This window comes from Amblyomma mixtum, chromosome 1 (assembly GCF_055824585.1).
Source record: "Amblyomma mixtum isolate Tamu chromosome 1, ASM5582458v1, whole genome shotgun sequence".
NCBI lineage: Eukaryota > Metazoa > Arthropoda > Arachnida > Ixodida > Ixodidae > Amblyomma > Amblyomma mixtum.
This window is the reverse complement of record NC_143012.1, coordinates 221,387,335-221,407,815: the sequence shown is the minus strand read 5'-3', so window position 1 is coordinate 221,407,815 and position 20,481 is coordinate 221,387,335. Positions and strand designations below refer to the sequence as shown.

Here is a 20,481-nt window from a genome sequence, read left to right as displayed (position 1 = left end):
GGGGCAATGCAAGACCCGATGCATACGCCCTGTTTTGCAGGTGCGATGTCCCTTCAAATTGGATGTAAGTTGACTCTAAATAAAAGGCTAAAAGCTCTAAAAAACCTCGGACTGGAACTCCAGCTGCGTTCTGGACGGCAATGCAGCCAAATTTGTCAATAGAGTGCTCAACGCATTCAAGGATTAGCTTGTGAGGTAAAGAATAAAAAAGGTCTTTAATGTCGATTGAGAAGGCTTTGCAGCCCTTGTCATGAGTATGGGAGAAGAATTCTATAACGTGGTTAGAGTTCTTGACCAGAAGCGGATCGTCCACGGGTAAAAGCTTAAGTTGTCGTTGGGAAAAACCTGCGACAGAATGCTGCCATGTTCCAGCTTCAGAGACAATAGTCCTTTGTGGCATTTCTAACTTACGGGTTTTCGCGCTAAAGAATACATTTAAGAAGTTTTTCTTGCTGTTATCGATCGCCTTTACAAGCTCTGAAAGGCTTAACCGTTCGCAACGTTTCTTTGCGTGGCTCTTGCCTTTAGTCAAGGATACCTTAGGATGGTTGTTGAAGACTGACGAAATAGCATCCCTAGATTTTGTTTTAAAAACTCTGCTAGGCATAACAGTGCGTGTCATCAGCGCCATCCTTGTTGTCTCGTCTAGTCCTCGTCTCCTTGCGCTACTATTTATTTGTTCAAGACATATACCAACACGCCCAATTTTCCACGTTAGTCAAATGAAACAGGTTTCACTACGGTGGATTGTATTGCGCTATGACATGCTGTGCAACCAAATTTATATTTCATAAAATGAATAGAGTGAAGGCAGGTTGAACGCGCTCATTGTGAATGTGAATAAAGAGACGATACGTTGATAATAATCAGAGTCGTAATGCACGTCTGTGCTGGAAATCAATTCAAAATGATATTATTACTACTTTGTTTTCTAAAGTTAAAGCAGTTCATTCACAGGAAAGGCGCCTGAAAGGAATTGCAGGTTTAGGAAAATGTGCTGTCGCCTTTCTTTAATTTTCATCAAATTGCATTTTGTGTGACAGGAGGCACGATAGGTAGTAAAAGAAGTGCGTACAGTGCGTGGTAGAAGTTAAAGGTGATATTTCTTCGTAAAGGTAGAACTGCGCCGTTAATAGGAACAATTTTTATTGCTCTTTTTTCACATCAGCGAGCAAACCTTCGTTCTCTTGCTACCCACAGGTGTGGCTGGGCCTACTATTGTGCTGGCCCTTGGTGAGCACCTTAATCTCCTTCATCGATGTGGTCCGGTCTGGATATCCTTTCAAGGACAGTATCATCGACAACCTCTTCGACATCCTTGGTGTCATGATGTTCGAAGGCGAGCATTTTTATAATAGTGATAGCCCGCAGTGTTTATACCTTTGTATAAGAACTTATTTTCAAGCCCAATTTGTGACCGGACGGGAGAAAAACGCGATTTTAAGCCCCTTGTCCAACGTCAAGAGCGAAATGTTCTCCCTCGTTTGGATAAAAACTCTCGAATAAGCGATGCAATTTAGCGATTTTTATAAATTTAAAAGTTCATCACCTTGGAACGAACGTTTGCTGTAAATACTCGCATCGATGCATGATGCGTGCTAAGCCCTCCACTTCGAAGAAAACTGGGGTTGTCTTCTACATTGTGAGCTGATATATCCTGTAAATTACCGCCAACATCATCATTTCAAAGAGTTGGATGGGTATAATGTTCGCCAATTACATATGTAAGGAACGACGAACACTGCTTGGATTTACGGTGGACTAAGATACGGAGTAGGAAGGGAGAGCATGGGTTATAATACAATGGAGGTGGGAATATAACTTTCTTTGCACGTGTCAGGACAGCTTCCAGCAGTGCCGAGAGGAGCGGAATGAGCTGTGGGCAGAGAGGTAGCGTTGTCGAGGAAAGGTTCTTTTGAGCCGGCCTGCAAAGGGTCTCATGCTTAAGTGCTCCAGTGGTCAAAATTAGCTAATACCGCAACCCCTGAAGAATGACTGCGTAGCTATGGAAGGTCACAGCTGCGACTAGACCGCAGTTGTCGATGTTCCTTTTCTGGTTTCTTTACTCCCTTTGGCGGGCAGGCACGATCCGTCCAGTGCGCGACGTGGTGGGCCGCGTGATATTCGCCGTCTGGTGGCTGGCGGTCCTGGTGCTGATGAACTCTTTCCAGGGAACCATGAAGGCCAGCATGAGCGTCAGGACGCCCACTGAACGCCTGGAGTACTTCAGAGATGTGGCGGAGAGGCCACACCTCAAACCCATAATCATAAGAGGGACCACGTTCGAGCATCAATGCAAGGTACGGAATGTTTTTCATCGTCACAAGTTGCGACACTGGCCAATCATAAATGCCTTCGCCATTCCATGACACTTAAAACATGAAATGAATATGCAAAGAAGCTGCCCTTGGTGATAATGCAAGGTGCACCTTCGACTGTCTCCGTTTTGGGGGAAAGTTGGGGGTGGGGAGTGAATCCAGAAAACTGGTGTCAAAACTGGTACCATGGACAATACTCTTTTCCGTTTCGTCAAATTTGTTTTCACTGAGAAGAAAGCTTCAGCTCTCGCCAGAATGTAAGGGCCAAATTCTCAAGAGTTCCTGCACATAACGTTCCTCAATGACAGGCGGCGTTCACCTATACGCAGTCCTGGTAGCGCTACGAAATTTATAAAAATGGCTGCCAGTCAGGCGATGTGATTGGCCGCACAGTTGAAGACTGAACCCTCCGCTGTGGCTCGGGGGCCTTGGCGTTAGACTGCTGATGCCAAGGTCGCGGGTTCGATCCCTAGCGCGGCAGTCGTATGTCGACAGAGGTTAAATACAAAAACGCCCGTGTTCTTTGTGATGTCAGCGCGCGTTAAATAACCCCAGGTAGTCTAAATTAGTCGGGAGTCGTCCACTATGGCGGCCCTCATAGCCTGAGTCGCGTTTGGATGATAAAACCCCACGACCCAATCCGAAATACTGACCACTGCGCTCCTAATTTCATGGCCACAGACGTGGGTTCCACTACAGCGCTAACAAATCGTGGGACGGACTATAGTAGACGCTTTATTGTATCAGCGCAGTTTACGATGTCACGCAAAATGTACGCATTATTTCTGACTCAAGTACACAGTACTCTCCAGAAGCGCGATAGGGTCGACGCAGTCCGATTTACCTTTTCAGCTGTCGTTCTTTATTTTCATTTTACACAAATATTTTTTCACCTAAATAATTCATGCATGCCTCAAGAAAGACAAATTGTTTTTTTGAACGCAAAACCTAGAAGTTCAATTTTTTTTTAAAGGAATGTGCAAATTTTCGCGAAGTGTTTTTTTCAACGGAAAACCCAGAAGTTAATTTTTTTTTAAAGGAATGTGCAAATTTTCGCGCGGAGTTAAAATGCTTTAAGATTTTGACATGAGTTATTCCACGATTGAGGCATTGAAATTCCAAGATTTGGGTCATAAACAGCCGAGAGATCGTGGAATTACTTTCTCTTCCGAAGGTACACATGACGCTTAAAAAATAGCAAAAAGATGATTTTCTTGATGATGACAAAAAGTTTTCTTAAGAATGGCAGAAGACGCGCTACTAGGCTCACTATTTTGTGAAATAATTACTGTTCTAGCTTCATGGCATAAAGACCACCATATTTGCTAATTCACCTGAAAGAAAGGAAATAAATCGCTGCTACGTATAGCACCCACTCGAAAAAACCTGCGTGTTCGCTTTCGGCACAACGGTGTACATTTAGCACTTTAAGCGGTTAACAAGGTAACCGGTTAAGTGAAGAATTTGCTTTTGCATGTCACGAGCTTGTGCTCTCGATCTCGTTCTCGTTAAGCGTTGTACACAGGAGTAGGAGGCAGTTGTGAAGAGAGGTAGAGTACGGTCCACTGTTGAAGAGAATGTGCAATCCCATGGTCGCCGTGCTTTGCGAAATGTTGCCGCCGTAAACCGGTAAGAGTGGGCGGTACGAGGCTCATGCACAGAAAGAAAATCCAGCCGTGCTTACCTTACATGCGCCTTATATCCCGCCGATTCTGGTCGGCTCTCGCATATCAGCGGTCGCGAAGCACGGCGGCCACGGGATGGTGTGTTCTCTTTAACAGTGGACCGTACTGTATGCCCTTATATTATAACGCGACAAAGTTAAAGGTCCCGTTACCCACTCGGCGTCGGCGTTGTCGGCGTTCTTCACGCGCACACGTACGCACACGCGCACGCACTCGTGAACACACACGCCCACACGCACAAAAACACGCGCGTGCACGCACCCACGTGCAAGCTAATATAAAAAAAAATATGCTCAGGCAATCATAAAATGTGAGGTAAAAAATCGGGGCTAGCATAATTGGCTTTACATTTTGCGTTTTATTTTTTTCCTTTACACTATTCGTGTCGCATTGCGTCTTTGAATTGGATTTCACCGCCTTTTTTTCGTTCCTTTACTGCGCGGGCTTCTGTTGGATGGAGCTTTCTGAAGGTGGCAATGGGTGGGCGGGTAATGGGTGCATGCCCTCTGTAGGGTGCAGGTGGGTGGTGAGTGGCGCTTCTAGAGGATGAAGGGTGGAGGCCCGTATGTGGTAGATGCACCGTTGCCGGAGGACGCTTCTGATGAAGGTGCAGTCTCCACACATTCCCGCACACGCGCAAAAATTCATACACAGCCGCTTTTTCAACGACAGAGGACTGCCCTGTTGACGTAGTAAAAGTTGTTGCACGTTGGTAAATACAGTGTCAAACACGTTCGCCAGGCTGTCTCTGGTAGATATATTCTCATTGGGCCGAGGATCTTTCCAATCGCGTTCTTAAGACCAGCTATTGTTCCTTCGACTATAGCACCTTTGCTGTACGCATTTACATAGGTATCACCAGAACCGGAACTGCAAACGATACTGTCCTCGGCAATCCGACATCGCTCCATCATGCCTGTTTCAGTGGTCCTCACTCGTGAAACGTTCGACGAAATGATTGCCGAACGCGCCGTCATCTTCATGGAGGACAATGTCATGCAGAACTACATTGCTGCCCTGTACCCGCAGAAGCCAGGACTGGGCATCATTTACCCGTCTCGCCAACACACCATATCGGCCCAGTTCTGCATGTTCATGCGCAAGGGCCTCGACCCTAGGATCATGAAACTTCTCCACACGAGGTTAGTTCTGGCCCGTTTAACTGCAGTGCCACTACCAATGCACTCTGTAGCGAGTGCACCAGTTGTCAGCATTTGTCTATCTTCTTTTAGTATAGTGAGAGCTTAAAGGAAGCCCATCGGAACATCATGCAGTTACTGTCCAACGCGAATGTGTTCGTGTGCATTGTTATTACCTTAGCAGCAACCAACGAGCCCAGCTTTCAGCATTTAAGCAATGCGTGTTTTCATATTCTATCAAAACTATATCCTGGCTAAAAGTGGGCAGTGATAGTGATTTTACAACTGGCATCACCAAATGAGTGTGGGATGTTTAGAAAAGCCCAAAATACTAAAGCCTCAGCGCCGGCCAATCACATGCCGTCGATACTCACAAACAGTTTTTGGAATTCGATATTAGTTCTTCCAACGAAAGTCCTAACAAACTATGTGGCCGTATATGAAGTGGAGTTGCTGTGTGTGCTGCAGGAGGTTTTCCAAAGAGCAAGCAGTTTGTTTAAATTAGTTGCGCTCTCTTGACTGCAGATATTTAATGTAGTTTGGGCCTTTGGTTAATTCATTTATTATATTACAATTATTGTACAGGCATAGAAGTCAAAGATTGTAAGAGTTGAATAAATTAAGTGCAATGTTAATACAAAACACAAAAATAAAAAAGCTAAGAAAACAAATGAACTGTGAACTATACTCTTTGGTGCTATTTTCGCGCAGGAAATTTGTTGATTTAGAGGTTTTCTTGAAAGCAGTCATAAATCGTAGGTTTTCTATAAGTTCTTTTCTTTTACGACAGGCCGAAACTAGGATCAAAAGTAAGACAATAGAACTGTGCAAACGTCCAGATGTAAAGACTTGCTAATAACATTTCTAATTACGGAAGCGGGGCCTGAAATGTCTCCTTCAGTGTTAAAACATATGAACCTGAAGCGCCATTCCATACGATTGTCAGTGACGGTGGTACCAGGCAACATTGCGTCACTAGGTTCGCTCAGCGAAGTTTTAATGATCTTACCATAACTGATCCCTTCCTTACAAAACTTTCAGGGGTTGCAGTCCAGCTTTTTGAAGAAAACAATGACTTACATTATGCTTTCTCTGTTGACGTGGAAGAGAAGAGCTGTTTTATTCAGTGCCGTATCCTGAACTACTAAAAGTAATCAACTACGACCGTACGTTTTATTTCTGGGCATTAAAGATGTCTGTATTTCACCAAAAGATAATAGCCAGTGCGATAAGCAAAAAAATGCCTAGCATCTCGCATACTGTTACTGCGTTGTTTTGTCCAGTTTCTAGTGTGCTTGATTCAATTTCGTCACTGCTGCATTAGTTACATAGCTAATGCATTTTTTTTACCAGTTAACGTTCCTGCAGCAATTTGGAATGCAGGGTAGTAATTATACCACCTTTGGACAGCGCGGTCTAGCATCTAATAAAAGGTTCCGCGTTCTTTGCTTAATTTAGAACTGGTAATTTGCGCCACTTCCGTAATGAAACCTTACTTCCAGTGACAAAAACTTAAAGCAGAGTCACAAGATCCACTCAGGAACCATGAACTTATGAAATGGATGCCGGATACCTGCAAACTTCCGTTACTTCGTTTGTTTCTGAAAAAAAAAAAGATCGGGAAAAATTTTACACAAAAACGAACTGTCCGAAATATCGTGCAGATAGCGGTGATAACAGCGTTGGCAAATACGACATTTTCGTGCTTTTCACTACTTGGCGCATTACCAGAAAAAGCACAGAAATTCTGTCGTCAATTTCCTCACGCCCACGTCTGGCCGTGGACTTGCGGGCTCTAAACTGGAAACAATCGGTGAAGCACCGCTGACACGCCAGGAATCTATTCACACCTGTTTGCAGATGCCGCTGGATGCACGAGTCCGGACTCACAGAGCGGAAGCGGTTACAGCTCAAGTCTCGGTCGTGGTACCTCACCAGGCCTTCCTCGTCGCAAGTTCGCTCACTGACGTACGAAGACACTGCGGCGCTTTTCTACATGATGCTCATCGGACAGGCAGCGGCACTGGTCGTGTTTCTCTGCGAATTGGCCCTGCATGGCTTTATCTCGAAGAAACTGCCCATTCGCGGCCGCCGAAAGGCTGCGTTTCGTCACTTCAATGACTGATCACTGATTTCGTTTTGCGAGCGTAAAAGAAAACCGTGGCGTACTGCGTCTAGCTTATAAGCAAATTAGTTGCAATGTAGCAGTGCATCATCACTAGTGTTAAAAAAAGATATTCGTGCTACGCTATCACTTCTTTCACCCAAACTGCGGGAAGACATTGTACCCAGTGAAGAGTACTGACTAAACATGGAGTCATTTTGCCAAAGCAATGATATTCTGTTACAAAGAAGTTCTTTTCCTAATATCATTGCTAAGAGGTACATGCGGATTCTATTCCCTTCATTCACTCGCTTGTACTGCACCATGCTGCTTTGTATCATACATGCAATGTGCCGTGCTACAGCTTGGTAAGAACGGTTACAGCTTGGCAGAGTAGCATGTTTGACATCGCCTGGAGTGTACAGGAATGCCTAGTCCATGCACCAAGGGTGTTTAGGAGCGGCAGGGAAGCTTCAAAAGGACATCTGGAAAGCTCAAACGTGAGTCCAGTCGTGTGTCAAATTTTAACCTAGACGGTTCTTAACAACTACGCCTTTTAGGTGTCCATGTGGCTGCTTTGAGCTTTTTCTCAATACAAATTCATCTTCTGGATTGAAAAACGAAAACGAAACAGGAAATAATGACAGAACTTCTGAACGGCAAACTACCCTCGCGCTATCTTATAAAGCAAATCTTTGACGTCGTTTAGTTATTCCGTCAAGCAATTTACTTGCGGCTTCTGAACCATACATACTCAAGTTCAGATACGTGAAGTAATAACATTAGAACAAGATATGAGAATTCGGGCTGAAATAGACCCGTATGCATAATAAAGCTGAATTAAGCTCTTGTGATGAGAAATACATGGTCTGTTCTGAAAGTAGTAGGACTCATTCTTTTAAACAAAATTTATTCAAGAGAATAAGACAAACGATTACAATTTTTCAAGGTAGCATCCTTCCGCACCTACACGCTGCTGCCAATGAGTTTTACAGTTTTCGTACGCCTCCAGGAACGCCTGGACCGGAATGCTGTTTAGCTCCCTCGTCACGGCCGGTTGAACCACCTCTACCGATCTGTGATGTTTCCCCTCGAGCGTCGATTTTATTCTCGGGAATAGAAAAAAGTCTGGCGGGGCCAAGTCGAGGCTGTAGGGGGCCTGAGGCAGCGTTGCCGCCTTCTGCTGGGCAAAAAATCGGGGTCCTCATTCACATGATGAAGAAGATCCTACCGGTTGGCCATTTCCTCCTCTGACAACACTCCCGGCACTAACTTCGCGCACGCTTTCCTTATGGATAAGTTTTCTGTCACGATCTCAAAAACTTTGGTTTGAGGAATGCTCAAGTCATCAGCAATCATTCTGATACTCATTCTACGATCAATGTTAAGTAAATGTTTCCCTCGCTACACATTTTCGTTGGTCTTGCTGGTCGAAGGGCGTCTGCAGCGGTCGTCTTCCTCCGCTCTTTCCTTACCTTCTTAAAAAAGCTTGTGCCGCTCAAAAAACAACTGATCTACCCATGGAAGCGTCACCGTAGGCCTCCTTAATCATGTTGTGAGTCCCATTGCCCGTTTTACCAAGATTTACTCAAAATTTGATCGCGTATCGCTGATCCAGTAAACGCTCGACGATTCTGCGTGACGAGACGTTTCGACAGGGGTTCACAGTACAAGCGACCTCCTCTCTTCAACGGCCGACAGCCGATTGCCGATTTTCCCCAGCATTCCCAATATCCTTCTTCAACGACCCTGCACGCGCAGTTCACCTCCCGTCCGCCCGTTCGCCCAGGAAAAAAACCAGTCCTACTACTTTCAGAACAGACCCTGTATATACGGGCTTGCGCGTACCTTCTATGGGCACATTAGCTGCATAAGAATAATGATTCACCTTTTTACGAAAGCACTGAACGCGATACGAAACAAAGGAAGCAGTGCTTGCACTTGGGACCCTGGTAAGGGGGGGGGGGGGGGGGTGCGTAGGGCTTCACCTCCCGGCACTACTCCCTCACCCTCGCGGCATACACATGGGGAGCTGAGAGCTAACCGGGAGATCATTCTTACCATGCGAACCACTGGACAAAAAAAGGGGACGCAGGTGCATCTCAGACCTTATGCAGAAACTGGCGCCCCCTTTCGTTGACCGCGCGCGTTTCCGCCATGTTGGGGGCTTCCGGACACCGCAGTATATGGCAGCGACGCGCACGTTGGCATTTATCGTCGTCCGAGATGCCCAAATATTGCTCTGTACCTTGCTGTACACAAAGAGGACTCATGAATAACCAAGGAAACAAGGTAAGAATGCTAGTTTCGTGCACTTTTTTTTTTATTTCTCGCCTGGAGCACGATGCGAGGCAGCGGGAGGCTTCTTGTTAGTGTCGAGTGCTCTTCGAGAGTTAATAATTAGATCGTAGATGAAGTCACAACACAAATAGCAGCTGCAGAACTGAAAAGGCTAATAAGTGGGCTGTTTGCTTATCTTGCATTTGCTGAGGAGCGCTCCTGCCTGCTAGCAGTTACGGCGCACTACGTCGGTCAGCTAGCAGCTTCTCACGCGGGATTAGATTTGCGTCTGCCGCTCGGCTTCATGTGCCCGCTTTTTTTTTTTTGTCCTGAACCTTCCCTTTGCTTTTATGCAAGTCTTATGCTATATTTGCGAAGTGTCACAGGCGAACGGATCCGCAACGGACCTTCGCGTAGCCCGAGTCAGTAACTAGTGTACTCAGTAGGCAGCGTAAATCGATAATTTACCGCTCGTGTTCGGCTGCTCGATCGTCGCGTATTTTGTGAAGATCGTATTTTCCAAGCGATGGTATGACCCACTGTGCAGCGTCGCCAGCCATGTTCGGACCATCACTCTGCCGAATGCCTACTATCGTGGGGCACAGAAATGCGAGCAACAAAGATGTTCAGGCCGTTTTTTTTTTTATTTTAACGCGCCGAAGCTACATCTGGGTTGTGAGGCGCGCAGTAGTAGAGGGCATCGAATTAATGTTGACTGCCTGGGGATCTGTAACGTGAGGTCGAAACCTCAATATACTGGCGTTTTCGTTTTTAGCCTGCAGCCGGGATCTAAGCCACGTCCTTCGACTCAGCAGCACAACGGGAGCCACCACAACGGGTTGATGAGGTGGCTATGCTACCAGCAGGCATTTTAGGCTTTATGCAAATTGGAAAACAGCTCATAACGTCCCTAATGCTCGACTAATTGTTGTTCTGAGTTATTTCAGATAACAAACCTCACTGTAGTATGATACACGAAATTTTCTTGCAATTGCGCATTAAGCAGCAGTTTTCAGAAGACCAAAACTACCAAAATCTCTTCTCAGTTCCAATGTAAATAAGATGTTGAGCAAAGCATGCATTCAGCCAAACGCAGCAAAAAAATTATTTCCAGGTATGCAGCACATTTCCTGTGCGTTTTTCTTTTGCAGGTGTCTTTCCACTGTATCCCAGATGAGCTGAAGAGTCGCAAAGCATGGCTAATCGCCATAAAGGGGGAGCCCCCGTTAAACGTTGCGAATGCTCGCATCTGCTCAAAGCATTTCACAGAAAATGACTTCCTGAGGAACTATAGCTAGTGGGCGCACGATGCTAACTGTCACGGCTGTACCAGCAGTGTTTGCATTCTTCAAGCCAAAGAAAACACGAAAGCTATCAAATGCTCTTACAAGAAAAACTTCAAATAAAAGATAGAAATAAAAGCTTAAAATAAAGTGATAGCACACGGTCCGCACCAAACAACTACTTTGACTCCGTGACCAAAAGCCCCCAAAATGGCGTCGCTTGCTCGTTTCGGTTTTCTTCCGGTAGATGGCAGCATTTTTGCATAAGGTCACTGCTTTTTCGGCATGGCAAGGTGCAAGCGCAGTGGCACCGGCGGCGTCTGCCGAGTACGGGTGGCGTCAGCCAACAGAATGCGCGCTGCAGTGCAGCCTTTCTTAAAGTCGCTGGAACGGGATAAGTACTGCGACCGCCGGTGGCACCTGCGGCCAGCCGCCATGTTTGGTCCACCGCGGCTGAAGCGACGGCCGCGCGCTGTTGAGTTTCTATGAAATAACGCTTGCTTTACAAATTGGGTGGGCTTTTACAGCAGCGAACGAAGCATATCGTTGCTCTCTTGCTAATTCGGCAAAAAAAAGGGATGTAGTTATTGATTGGGTATGCACACGTGAGCACTCTCACGATACAAAAATGCGAAGAGCCCGGTACCTGCGCGCAGGCTTTTGGCATTTATTTTTATAACACTTTTAACATGGCGGGTAATAAAACGACTCTAGCGTTGTTCATGCTACAATCATGGATGACTTTAGCGTTTTTTTTTTCAGAGCGTGAGAAAAACAAATGCGAACCGCGAAATATACAGGGGCCGCGCGGTTCGCATTTCTTTTTATCACCCCTCCATATGCTGAATTACACGACATGAATCAGCAGTGGATATCTACAGAGGCGACTGACGAGGGAACAGTGCCTTCCTTTCTATCTCAGCTTGATGTGAGAAAAAAATAACAGGAATGGCTTTCCATTCTAGCTTCTTTTTCCATGAGGAACTTTCTCGAGCTGATCTGAAGAGAAGTGATCCTGAAAAAAAAAAAGGATAAAATTGTGTCAGTTTGCACCGCCAGCGATAAATGGCGATTAGTGGATAAACTGTGATGACTGTGGATAACGATTAGGCAAAACACTGGATAACGACTAGGCAATTAAATTTTCAAGAAACCAAAAAATGCTGATATTCAACAAACGTTCAGTTAGGTAGGAAAACAGTTTTGTTTTGGAAAATATTACTTTTGTAGAGCTGTTTATTGGCACGTTGAAAGCGCCGGCGACGAAAACCTTAGCGCAGGTAGTCTACGAACCAGCGAGGCGAGAGACCGGCACACAAGCGGCAGTTCTCCAGCACGAGCATTCGACGTGCGGCGCTAGCACTTCGTCGTCGTTGGTGGCGGTACTGAATCATCTTGTTTATTGCACGTTCATTATTCCCCATTAATTACAATAAACATGATTCGAAGTTCAAGAATCAAGCTCTGTTCAGACAAACAAAAAATAACGATAAAAGGCACTCCCCAAAGAGCAAAGTATCGAGAATGTGCAAATGCTAGGAGTTCAGAAAACAAAAGAAATTCTATAAAGGCCCTTAATATGCTCTTAGTATACATATTCCCTCAACAAGAAACTATTTCATATTCATGAAGTCACGAAAAGTCACGAAGGAAACAAGTAACTGAGTGATTTGAACTCAAAACAAAAGGCTCCCCTTAATTTAAAGTTTGCACAGTTCAAACAGATGTTCCGCAACTTTTAAGTTGGAATGATTAAGCGTCAACTGCATTATATATCAAAGGCAAGTATATGCTCTACTTAGTCTCTAAAACTAAACATTTTTGGCTGATTTTCTCGAATGACAAATTTTCGTCCTCGATAACAACTTCCCATGACGACTTCCATATGCTCTCGTTGTCTAATTTTTATGCCTTCTATTGGGAGAAAATTCTAGCTGCAGGCTGAAATATAGCAGCAAAGTCGTATGCTGGCACTTCTGGGAACATCCTCTGTGATATTGCGGTGTCTTGCATATGCAGTTATATTTTCAGAAGGCTACTTCGCTCAACCGACAAAGAACACACACTCTTGATGCCACAGGTACTAGAAGCACTATGTGGTATACGTCCTGGAAAGGTAGTGCTAACTGGGATATTCTTGCCTAATCAACGATGCCATCTTTTGCAACCTTCGTTAAACGAAACATCAACAAATAAAATAAAAATCCATCATAGATCAGAATGCTAGGCAAAACAATACTTCTCATTATGAGCAAACCTGGCTGTGGGTATATGTGGCTTATATGTAGGGCCCTTCGTTTCCAGGTTTCAGTTTTTTTCATAATTCGCGGGAAGAAATCGGTCAACATTTTTTATTCCAAATTAGGGTCGAGATCGGTTATTCAGAAAAAAAATTCTATGAACCGGATTTTTGACGCCATTTTTTTTTGCTGCAAAAGACAATTTACTATACTCGCAAGTTGTGCGGGAAGCAGAATAAAATTTTTGTTTGCTATTTCACAAATGACATTGAAATAACAGGCATCGTCAAAAAAAAACTGCTCGCCTAAGTTTTTCTCATCCATTGCAGTTATTTCGTCGCTAAAGTGTCAATCTCCTACACAAAACTTCTTGTGCATGCAAGACCTTCCTGCCTTTTATTACACTGCGAATGCAGGGGTTAAACATCACAGAGGCTACTTTAAATGGACAAGTGCCCTGGCGCAAGACGTCGTCAGGGTGGATAGCGCTTGATACGTGATGCCGAATAAATGTATGATCAGTACCCGTGTTTTGCAGTCTCGCTTTTAAAATCTACTTTTAAAATATACCCTTAATTTTAGTAACGTCGTGAATAACAAGCGTTAAGAAACTCATCACACATTGAAAGAACACTCCTCTGGACAAAGCATAGAATATAATCTAATTTTTGTTCGGTGTCTTTAGCCTTGTCCAGGAGATCGTCCAGTCTCTATGCCTTTTCATATACATATACGTATATCTTAACGTGCCCGCCAACCCTTTGACTTTGTGTGTTCTATAATTGCATTTTTTTTTAGGAAAGGAAATGGCAAAGTATCTGTCACACTTATCTCGATGAACACCAGAACCGCGCCGTAAGGGAAGGGGAAAAGGTGGGAGAGAAAGCTTGAATAAAGAGAGAAAGAGGTGCTGTAGTGCAGGACTCCGGAAAAATTGGCAGAGGCTTAGCTTGGTTAAGCCCCGGAAGGTTGCGAAAGCAAATTACAAGCAACTTTAGTGACTAAAGTAGTAGAATGTGGAAGCCTGAGTGCTGCACGGAACGCCGGAATTAGCTTGAAGTGCTATTGAGGTGTCCACTAAACCACAGAGTTGGTAAGGCGCCTTTCGTGTCCTCCAAATCAACGCAGTCTACCACGCTGTCTATGTCAGAGGGCATCAATGAACTCCAGAATTAGCTTAAAGTGTTATTGCGGTATCCACTAAACCCCACAGTTGGTAAGACGCCTTTCCTTTCTTCGAAATGAACGCAGTCCCCTCTCTTACTGCCTGGAATCTGCTGCGCTCCGTGGCTACCGCTGGGACCGCGCCGAAGAACCGACTTGGTAGCTGAGATTTCACCTCTGTATGACGTCACCGACGCGTGACTACCGCCGGGACCACCGCCGGGACCACCGCCGGGGCCACGCTGAAGGCTCAAAACCTACCGCTGGGACCGCGCCGACGAACCGACTTGATAGCTCAGATTTCACCTCGGTATGACGTCACAGACGCGTGACTACCGCCGGGACCACCACCGGGACCACGCTGAAGGCTCAAAACTTAGCGTAGTATTGCTTTCGCAATAATAATTTCGACTACCTGTGGATCTTTAATGAGCACTGACATCGCAGAGCACACGGGCGCCTTTTGTGTTTCGCCTCCAACGAAACGTGGCCGCCGCAGTCGGGATCGAACCCGGCAACTCTGGCTCAGTAGCCGAGTGCTCTAACCACTGAGCCACTGCGGCGGGTCAATGTATTCTTCATCGAAATCGAGTAAACCTCGGTTTCTCCGTGAAAATGCCCCTTCTCGGGTTGAACTCGATTTTTAAAAAATGCGCTTGAGGTGCTAGAATCGGGTAAATTACGTTTTTTGTCGAAAACGAAAGTCTCTAGTTATATGCTGCTAAGGAACATATAGGTGCAACATGTGCAACTTTATCAATGCAATTGGATTAGCTCTCAAGAAAGAGTTCTGTTTGACTTTGGCAGCTTTTGCATCACTTGACAAGGTTTACTTAGAGTTATGATTAGAAGCACATATAATATCAATGGTAAATCGATGTTTTAAAATGTAAACATGAAAAAATTGGTCAAATACCTACCAGTCTGAGTGAAGGCACTTGGAAAGGTAATAATCACAAGTATAACAATGAGCACAAGGTGAGAGCACGAACAGTTAAATATATTCGTTGATGAAAAGAAATATTCTAAACTTCAAAAGGCGTACATAATTTGTGGGTGACGGCTGCAAACATTCTGAAGAAAAAGAAATATACCAAACTGCAGTAAGCATTGTCTACGTATAAGAGCGATCATGATATTTCTCTGTTACAACATGGTCACTAGATGCCCGTTTTTGCCTCTTTCCTTTTGTTGTGAGGATACTGCTGTGTCTGACAATTAAAAATGCCGTACAAATATTAAATGCCGACAGAACAAAAATGTATTTGCTTTTGCAAAGTAGTAGGAAACTGCATGAAGCCACAGCGTATTTGCAGACAGGTGTCAAAAAGGCAGTTCTCTTGCTAAGCTGCATCGATTTCAATGATACCATGCTCCTTGAGAAGCCCGCACGAACCTAATTGAGGAACCTCACAACGAATTATCTCCTTGGACTTCTTTAACAAATGCTGGTCGGAAGGAAAATGCCTGAGGAATGGAAGACGGCAGAAGTTCTGTTCATTCCGAAACATGATAAAGGGATCAGTGTCGAGAATTTGAGGCTAATATCGCTAACGTCGTGCAACTGCAAGGTGATGGAAAAAGTAATATATGAAGAATTTACACGCATTAAGATAAAAGTGGCCTCTTATCAAATACTATATTCAGGTTCAGACCAAATCATTTGACTGCATGAAGACGTACTTTTACAGATAAAAGAAGGAATAATATGAAAACGTAGAGCTATCAGAACAGGGCGCTTCTGGCATTACACCTCGAAGGTGCAATTTACAGGACTGGAATGGTGTTGTGAGGACGTATAGTAATATCAAAGAATTTCTCTCGAACCGATGAGTTACGTTCACTGTCGGAGAAGTAACGTTGCAGAACATGAGACAGGGAAGTAGGGGGCACCGCAGGGAGCAGTGCTGTCCCCTTTGCTCTTCAACATTGCCCTATTAGAACTGCCGAGTAGGCTGTACGGCATGCGGGGTGTCAAGGACGCGCTGTATGCTGGCGACCTTAAGATTTGTACCTCCGGAGCGTCAATTGGGAGCACGCAGGAAAGACTACAATGTGCTGCGGATACCGTGCAACAATACGCTAACAGGTGTGGACTCCAACCCGCCAGCAACCAATATGAGTTACTAATAATTTGGAAGAAAGGAGACTCTGACCCTATTATAGTATTGGGGGGGGGGGGGGGGGGGAGCGCAAATCGAAGAAGAAATTCAAGAATTCAAGGTCTGTTAACATACGGCAGGCGCAAGAACGCTGAAGTGATTAGGCTATTCAGGCAACAACTGAGCAAGTGGCCAGAATGGAATGATTACTACGGTATCAAACCGCAAGCATCTTCTTAAAGGAAAAGAAACCACGAAGTAAATACAGGCATTTACTGCGAGCAGGATCGCTTACACAGCAGCGTATTTGAAATGGAAGAAAAGTGAACAGAACAATTTGCATGCCCTAACACGCAAAGTATAGTCACGTGGGCTCCAGGACACTCTGCGGATGCTGGAAATGAAGGCGCTCACGCCTCTGCCCGCACGCTTTTACCCTGGTTCCCTCCACATTCGTAGGTATATAATGATTCAGAACCGATATTAAGCCGTAGGGATTAGTCCAACATTAAAGATTAACAAGAAAAGTATACACCGAATCACACAAAAATCTAAACAGAGAGCAAGGAGTCATAATAAGCAAATTGCAATCGAATACCAGCTGTATGTTTCGAAATTCGTACGATCCGCATTGCGCCTTCTGCGGTGAAGCGGTGAAGCGGCTAACTTATACTATATGGTTCAGGCATGCCAGAAAAAGCCAGCCATACCAGACGATGATGATGATGTACTCAGGCTGCGCCTGTCCCGTCGTCTTCTTTCCTTGTGTCCCTGTTCCTGCGCTGTTTTTTTCTCAAGATGTACCAACTCGCTCAACTCGCCTTTTTACCAAGAATCAATAACCCAACAAACAAGGACCAGGAGGCGGCGCCGTCGAGCTAACATTGGGAATACAAGCTTTCGCTTGTGAACCGGCCAAAGAGCGGCAGCAAAAACCAATAAGCCCCTGGAATGAGGGCCCACCAATCCATTCTGTGCATGAACTTTGTTCTCTCCCTCTCATTGGAGTTTTTTCTCCCGGTTTCGGGTTACACCAACACACTTCTCCGTCTTCGAAACATGAGGCCCTAGAAAAACCACAAATCTCCGTCAACATGGGGCAAGCTCTGTGGCATCCACCGAATGCGCTCGTGACGAGGCATTAAAAGAATATACGATGTAGACAAGAAATATGCCTAGCTAACCACCACCCAGGATTTCAGAGCCAGCAACGCGGCGTCGGTGCATTACAATTTGCTCCTAATTTTCAGTTTTGTTGAAGGCGTCCGACTGAACCAGCCTCGTGGCCACGCGCGAATCTGAGAAGAAAAGAAGGCATCCGTACGAACAATTATTATTTTTTTTTTATTTTTTCTGCCTCTCTTTCAGTCAATACAAAATTGAACCATTCCAGATGTTGCATTCAAATCTGCACATTATGCCGTCCTCCCATCTTCGATCTCCCAGCTAACAGGACCCCTTTCGTTGCGTCGTCCAATTTGTCAGCCTATACCCTATTAATTCTCCTTTTCCTCTAAAGCTCCTAATCATTCCAACAGTTCACCGCCTGTGTCTTGGCCACTCCCCCGTAGTGGGTATGTGCCATTCTACTCGAGGCCAACCAACCAACCAACAACGACGTCTAGAGGACAACAACAACCACAACGTCGCCCGGTAACCACGGTCTTACAGAGCGCTGAAGTGGCAGTTATATCCCTTATTGACACTGTAGATGCTTCTGTTGTCTCGGCAAAAGCTGAGCAGAATCGACCTGGTGACGAGCGACTGCTACGACTGCGGCGATGTGTTCGGCCACGGCTATTTTCAGCGCTGCTTCTGCGTCCTTGGCATGTTCTCCGTGTTTGCGCAGCACTGCCACACTATCGTCTTCCGCCTCATCTCCGACGACATCGACCACTGGTGCAAGCAGCCCGCGGACGGAGTGATGTCTGCTGCCACCTGGAGGAACGTGGCGATCCCCCTGGAGGCCAATGGTCGTTTGAGTCGATGCACGGTCTACAAATACCCAAATGACAAAAACAACACGGAGACTGTGGCCTGTGACAAGTGGGACTACGACCCGGAGAACGAGGGGAAGACCATCTCGAGCCGCTGGGACCTGGTGTGCCACAGAGGACCGCTTCGCGCTTTGGCCCAGGCCTTCTACATCTCCGGATCCCTGGTCTTCGTGAGTGCAGTCGGACACGTCGCGGACCGCGTCGGAAGGGTGCCTGTGCTCCTCTCGGCCGTGGCGATCCTGCAACTGACGACGCTGGTCGGATGTTTCGCAGCGTCTTACGTTGTGTACATCCTCTCCAGGTTCTTCAACGCTGGCAGCGGTGCAACGGTCATGGTGCTCTCCTGCACGCTACTCTTCGAAGCGTCCACCCACGACCACCGGCACCGGCATCTCTGCATTGCCATGGCCGCAGGCGTGTTGACGGCAGACGTCTGGTTCGCCGTGGCTCGTCAGCTGCCCCAGCTCAACTTGATACTCCTGCAGAGTTTCATGCTTTCGCCGACGCTCCTAACTCTGTACGCATTCGCAGTTGGACACGAGTCGGCACGTTGGCACGTCGCCAAGAACGACATGGCCAGAGATGAAATGGCGATGATGAGTGCGGCCAAAGCAAACCGCTTCCAGATTTCCACCACGGCCTGCATGTTGGAAAGGATCAAGGCAGAGGTCCTCAGGACATCCAACCGTGTTATGATAAGCACAAAGAACGCCGCTGAAGCGAACTAAGTACAGAGGCGGGCATTCGTAATGTTCGGCTCGTCCTTCGCCGTTACGTTTACGATGCACTCGATACTGCTCCTCGAGGCCAGAGTAACATCCGGAGCAGGCGCCTGGTTCCCGTGGGCATCAATCCCGCTGGAACTCGCAGTATTTGTCCTTGTGTTCATAACATTTATGAAAACCGCCACGCCGCGCTTGTTGGCCACAAGCGTAGCCGTGCTCGGTGTTATGGCCTGCGCTATAAGCATGAGCTTCGCTGTGCGCTACAAGCCCTTTACTACGGCGTTGTTTGTTTTAGCTAAACCTCTTTCAGTCGCAGTGAATATCGTGATATTCACCAGCGTATTAGGTATGGTCCCGACGCCCGTCCGCTGCGGAACGATATGTTGGCTCTTCGGTTTCGGCCGTGTGGGTGGTGTGAGCGGTTACCTGCTGTCCATACTGCTCGGGATGTTGCGTGGAGACCTCCTTTTTGCCCTGGCTGGAACCGCGCTGTTCGCGATGCTGCTTGCACACTTCAGCATTCCACAAGCTTCCGAGCAGCCAACTCTGAGCAGCCCTGTATCCGTCAGCGGTAACGTGGACAATGCGGGCTATATGAAGAACACACTCGATCCACTGTCTCATTCTAAGGCTTCGAAGCAAAGACGTGAAGTCCCGTTCTGGACAATCGTCCTCGAAACCCCGAAGCCCAGTGCTATAGCCCGTGTGAAGTATACGTGATTAGTGTTTTGGTCGCTTTTTGCTTCGTCGGGAATTCTGTACTCTGTCTGAATTCTGTCCCTGGTTCAATGCATATAGAGTACCGCTTCTAGTCTTTTTCTGCATATTGTTGAACTGGATGGTTTAACTTCCCGATTTTGTAGTGCTTTATTGTTCGTATTACGGCAGAGTATTAACATGCAATATATTCCACCTAAATTGGCCTTAAATCTTTGCACAAGCTAATAAAATTATATTGTAACGAAAATTATGAAGATATATTCCCACTGGGCCTGTTTTGCGTGCCCACCACCATGCGCGACCATGCAGAACAAAATATGCATGCTGCCCTTCACCGCAGGCCAATAGAGGCTATCACTGTACACCCAGGATAAATCAGCCGGGCGTACTTATGTGCTTAGCAGACTGTTCCACGCGATAATTTAGCAGGGTATGAGTACAGAAATAGCATTCCGGGTCGAATATAGACACAGGCGAAAATCAATTAACTAGCATGACTTACCAGCAATACGTTAGAGTGCAGGTAGCGGGGTTTTTTTTGACGATTGTCTGAATAGTAATAATTCAGTGAGTGCCAAAATCAACATGCGTAGCAAGTGAATCTTCTAATTTCTATACCTGATACTAAGCGATTACCCCGAAAGTCGCGTGATCGCTATCTCCGCCCAATTAATGATGAAAAAATCTTGGATGTGGCATTAAATTTTTATCTACAATTACGCTA

The 20,481-nt window shown here is 45.9% G+C and overlaps 1 protein-coding gene and 1 pseudogene across 1 annotated transcript; both read left to right on the top strand.

The window, feature by feature from the left end:
• Nucleotides 1-1,204: 1,204 nt before the first annotated feature.
• Nucleotides 1,205-7,479, top strand: LOC149370979 (glutamate receptor 1-like). The gene is made up of 4 exons (XM_089584398.1): nucleotides 1,205-1,339; nucleotides 2,083-2,300; nucleotides 4,856-5,145; nucleotides 7,003-7,479. The coding sequence occupies exons 1-4, from the start codon at nucleotides 1,327-1,329 to the stop codon at nucleotides 7,265-7,267; spliced, it is 786 nt and encodes a 261-aa protein (XP_089440524.1). The 5' UTR covers nucleotides 1,205-1,326; the 3' UTR covers nucleotides 7,268-7,479.
• A 10,547-nt stretch (nucleotides 7,480-18,026) lies between these two features.
• Nucleotides 18,027-19,757, top strand: LOC149370978 (solute carrier family 22 member 6-like; annotated as a pseudogene).
• Nucleotides 19,758-20,481: the final 724 nt, after the last annotated feature.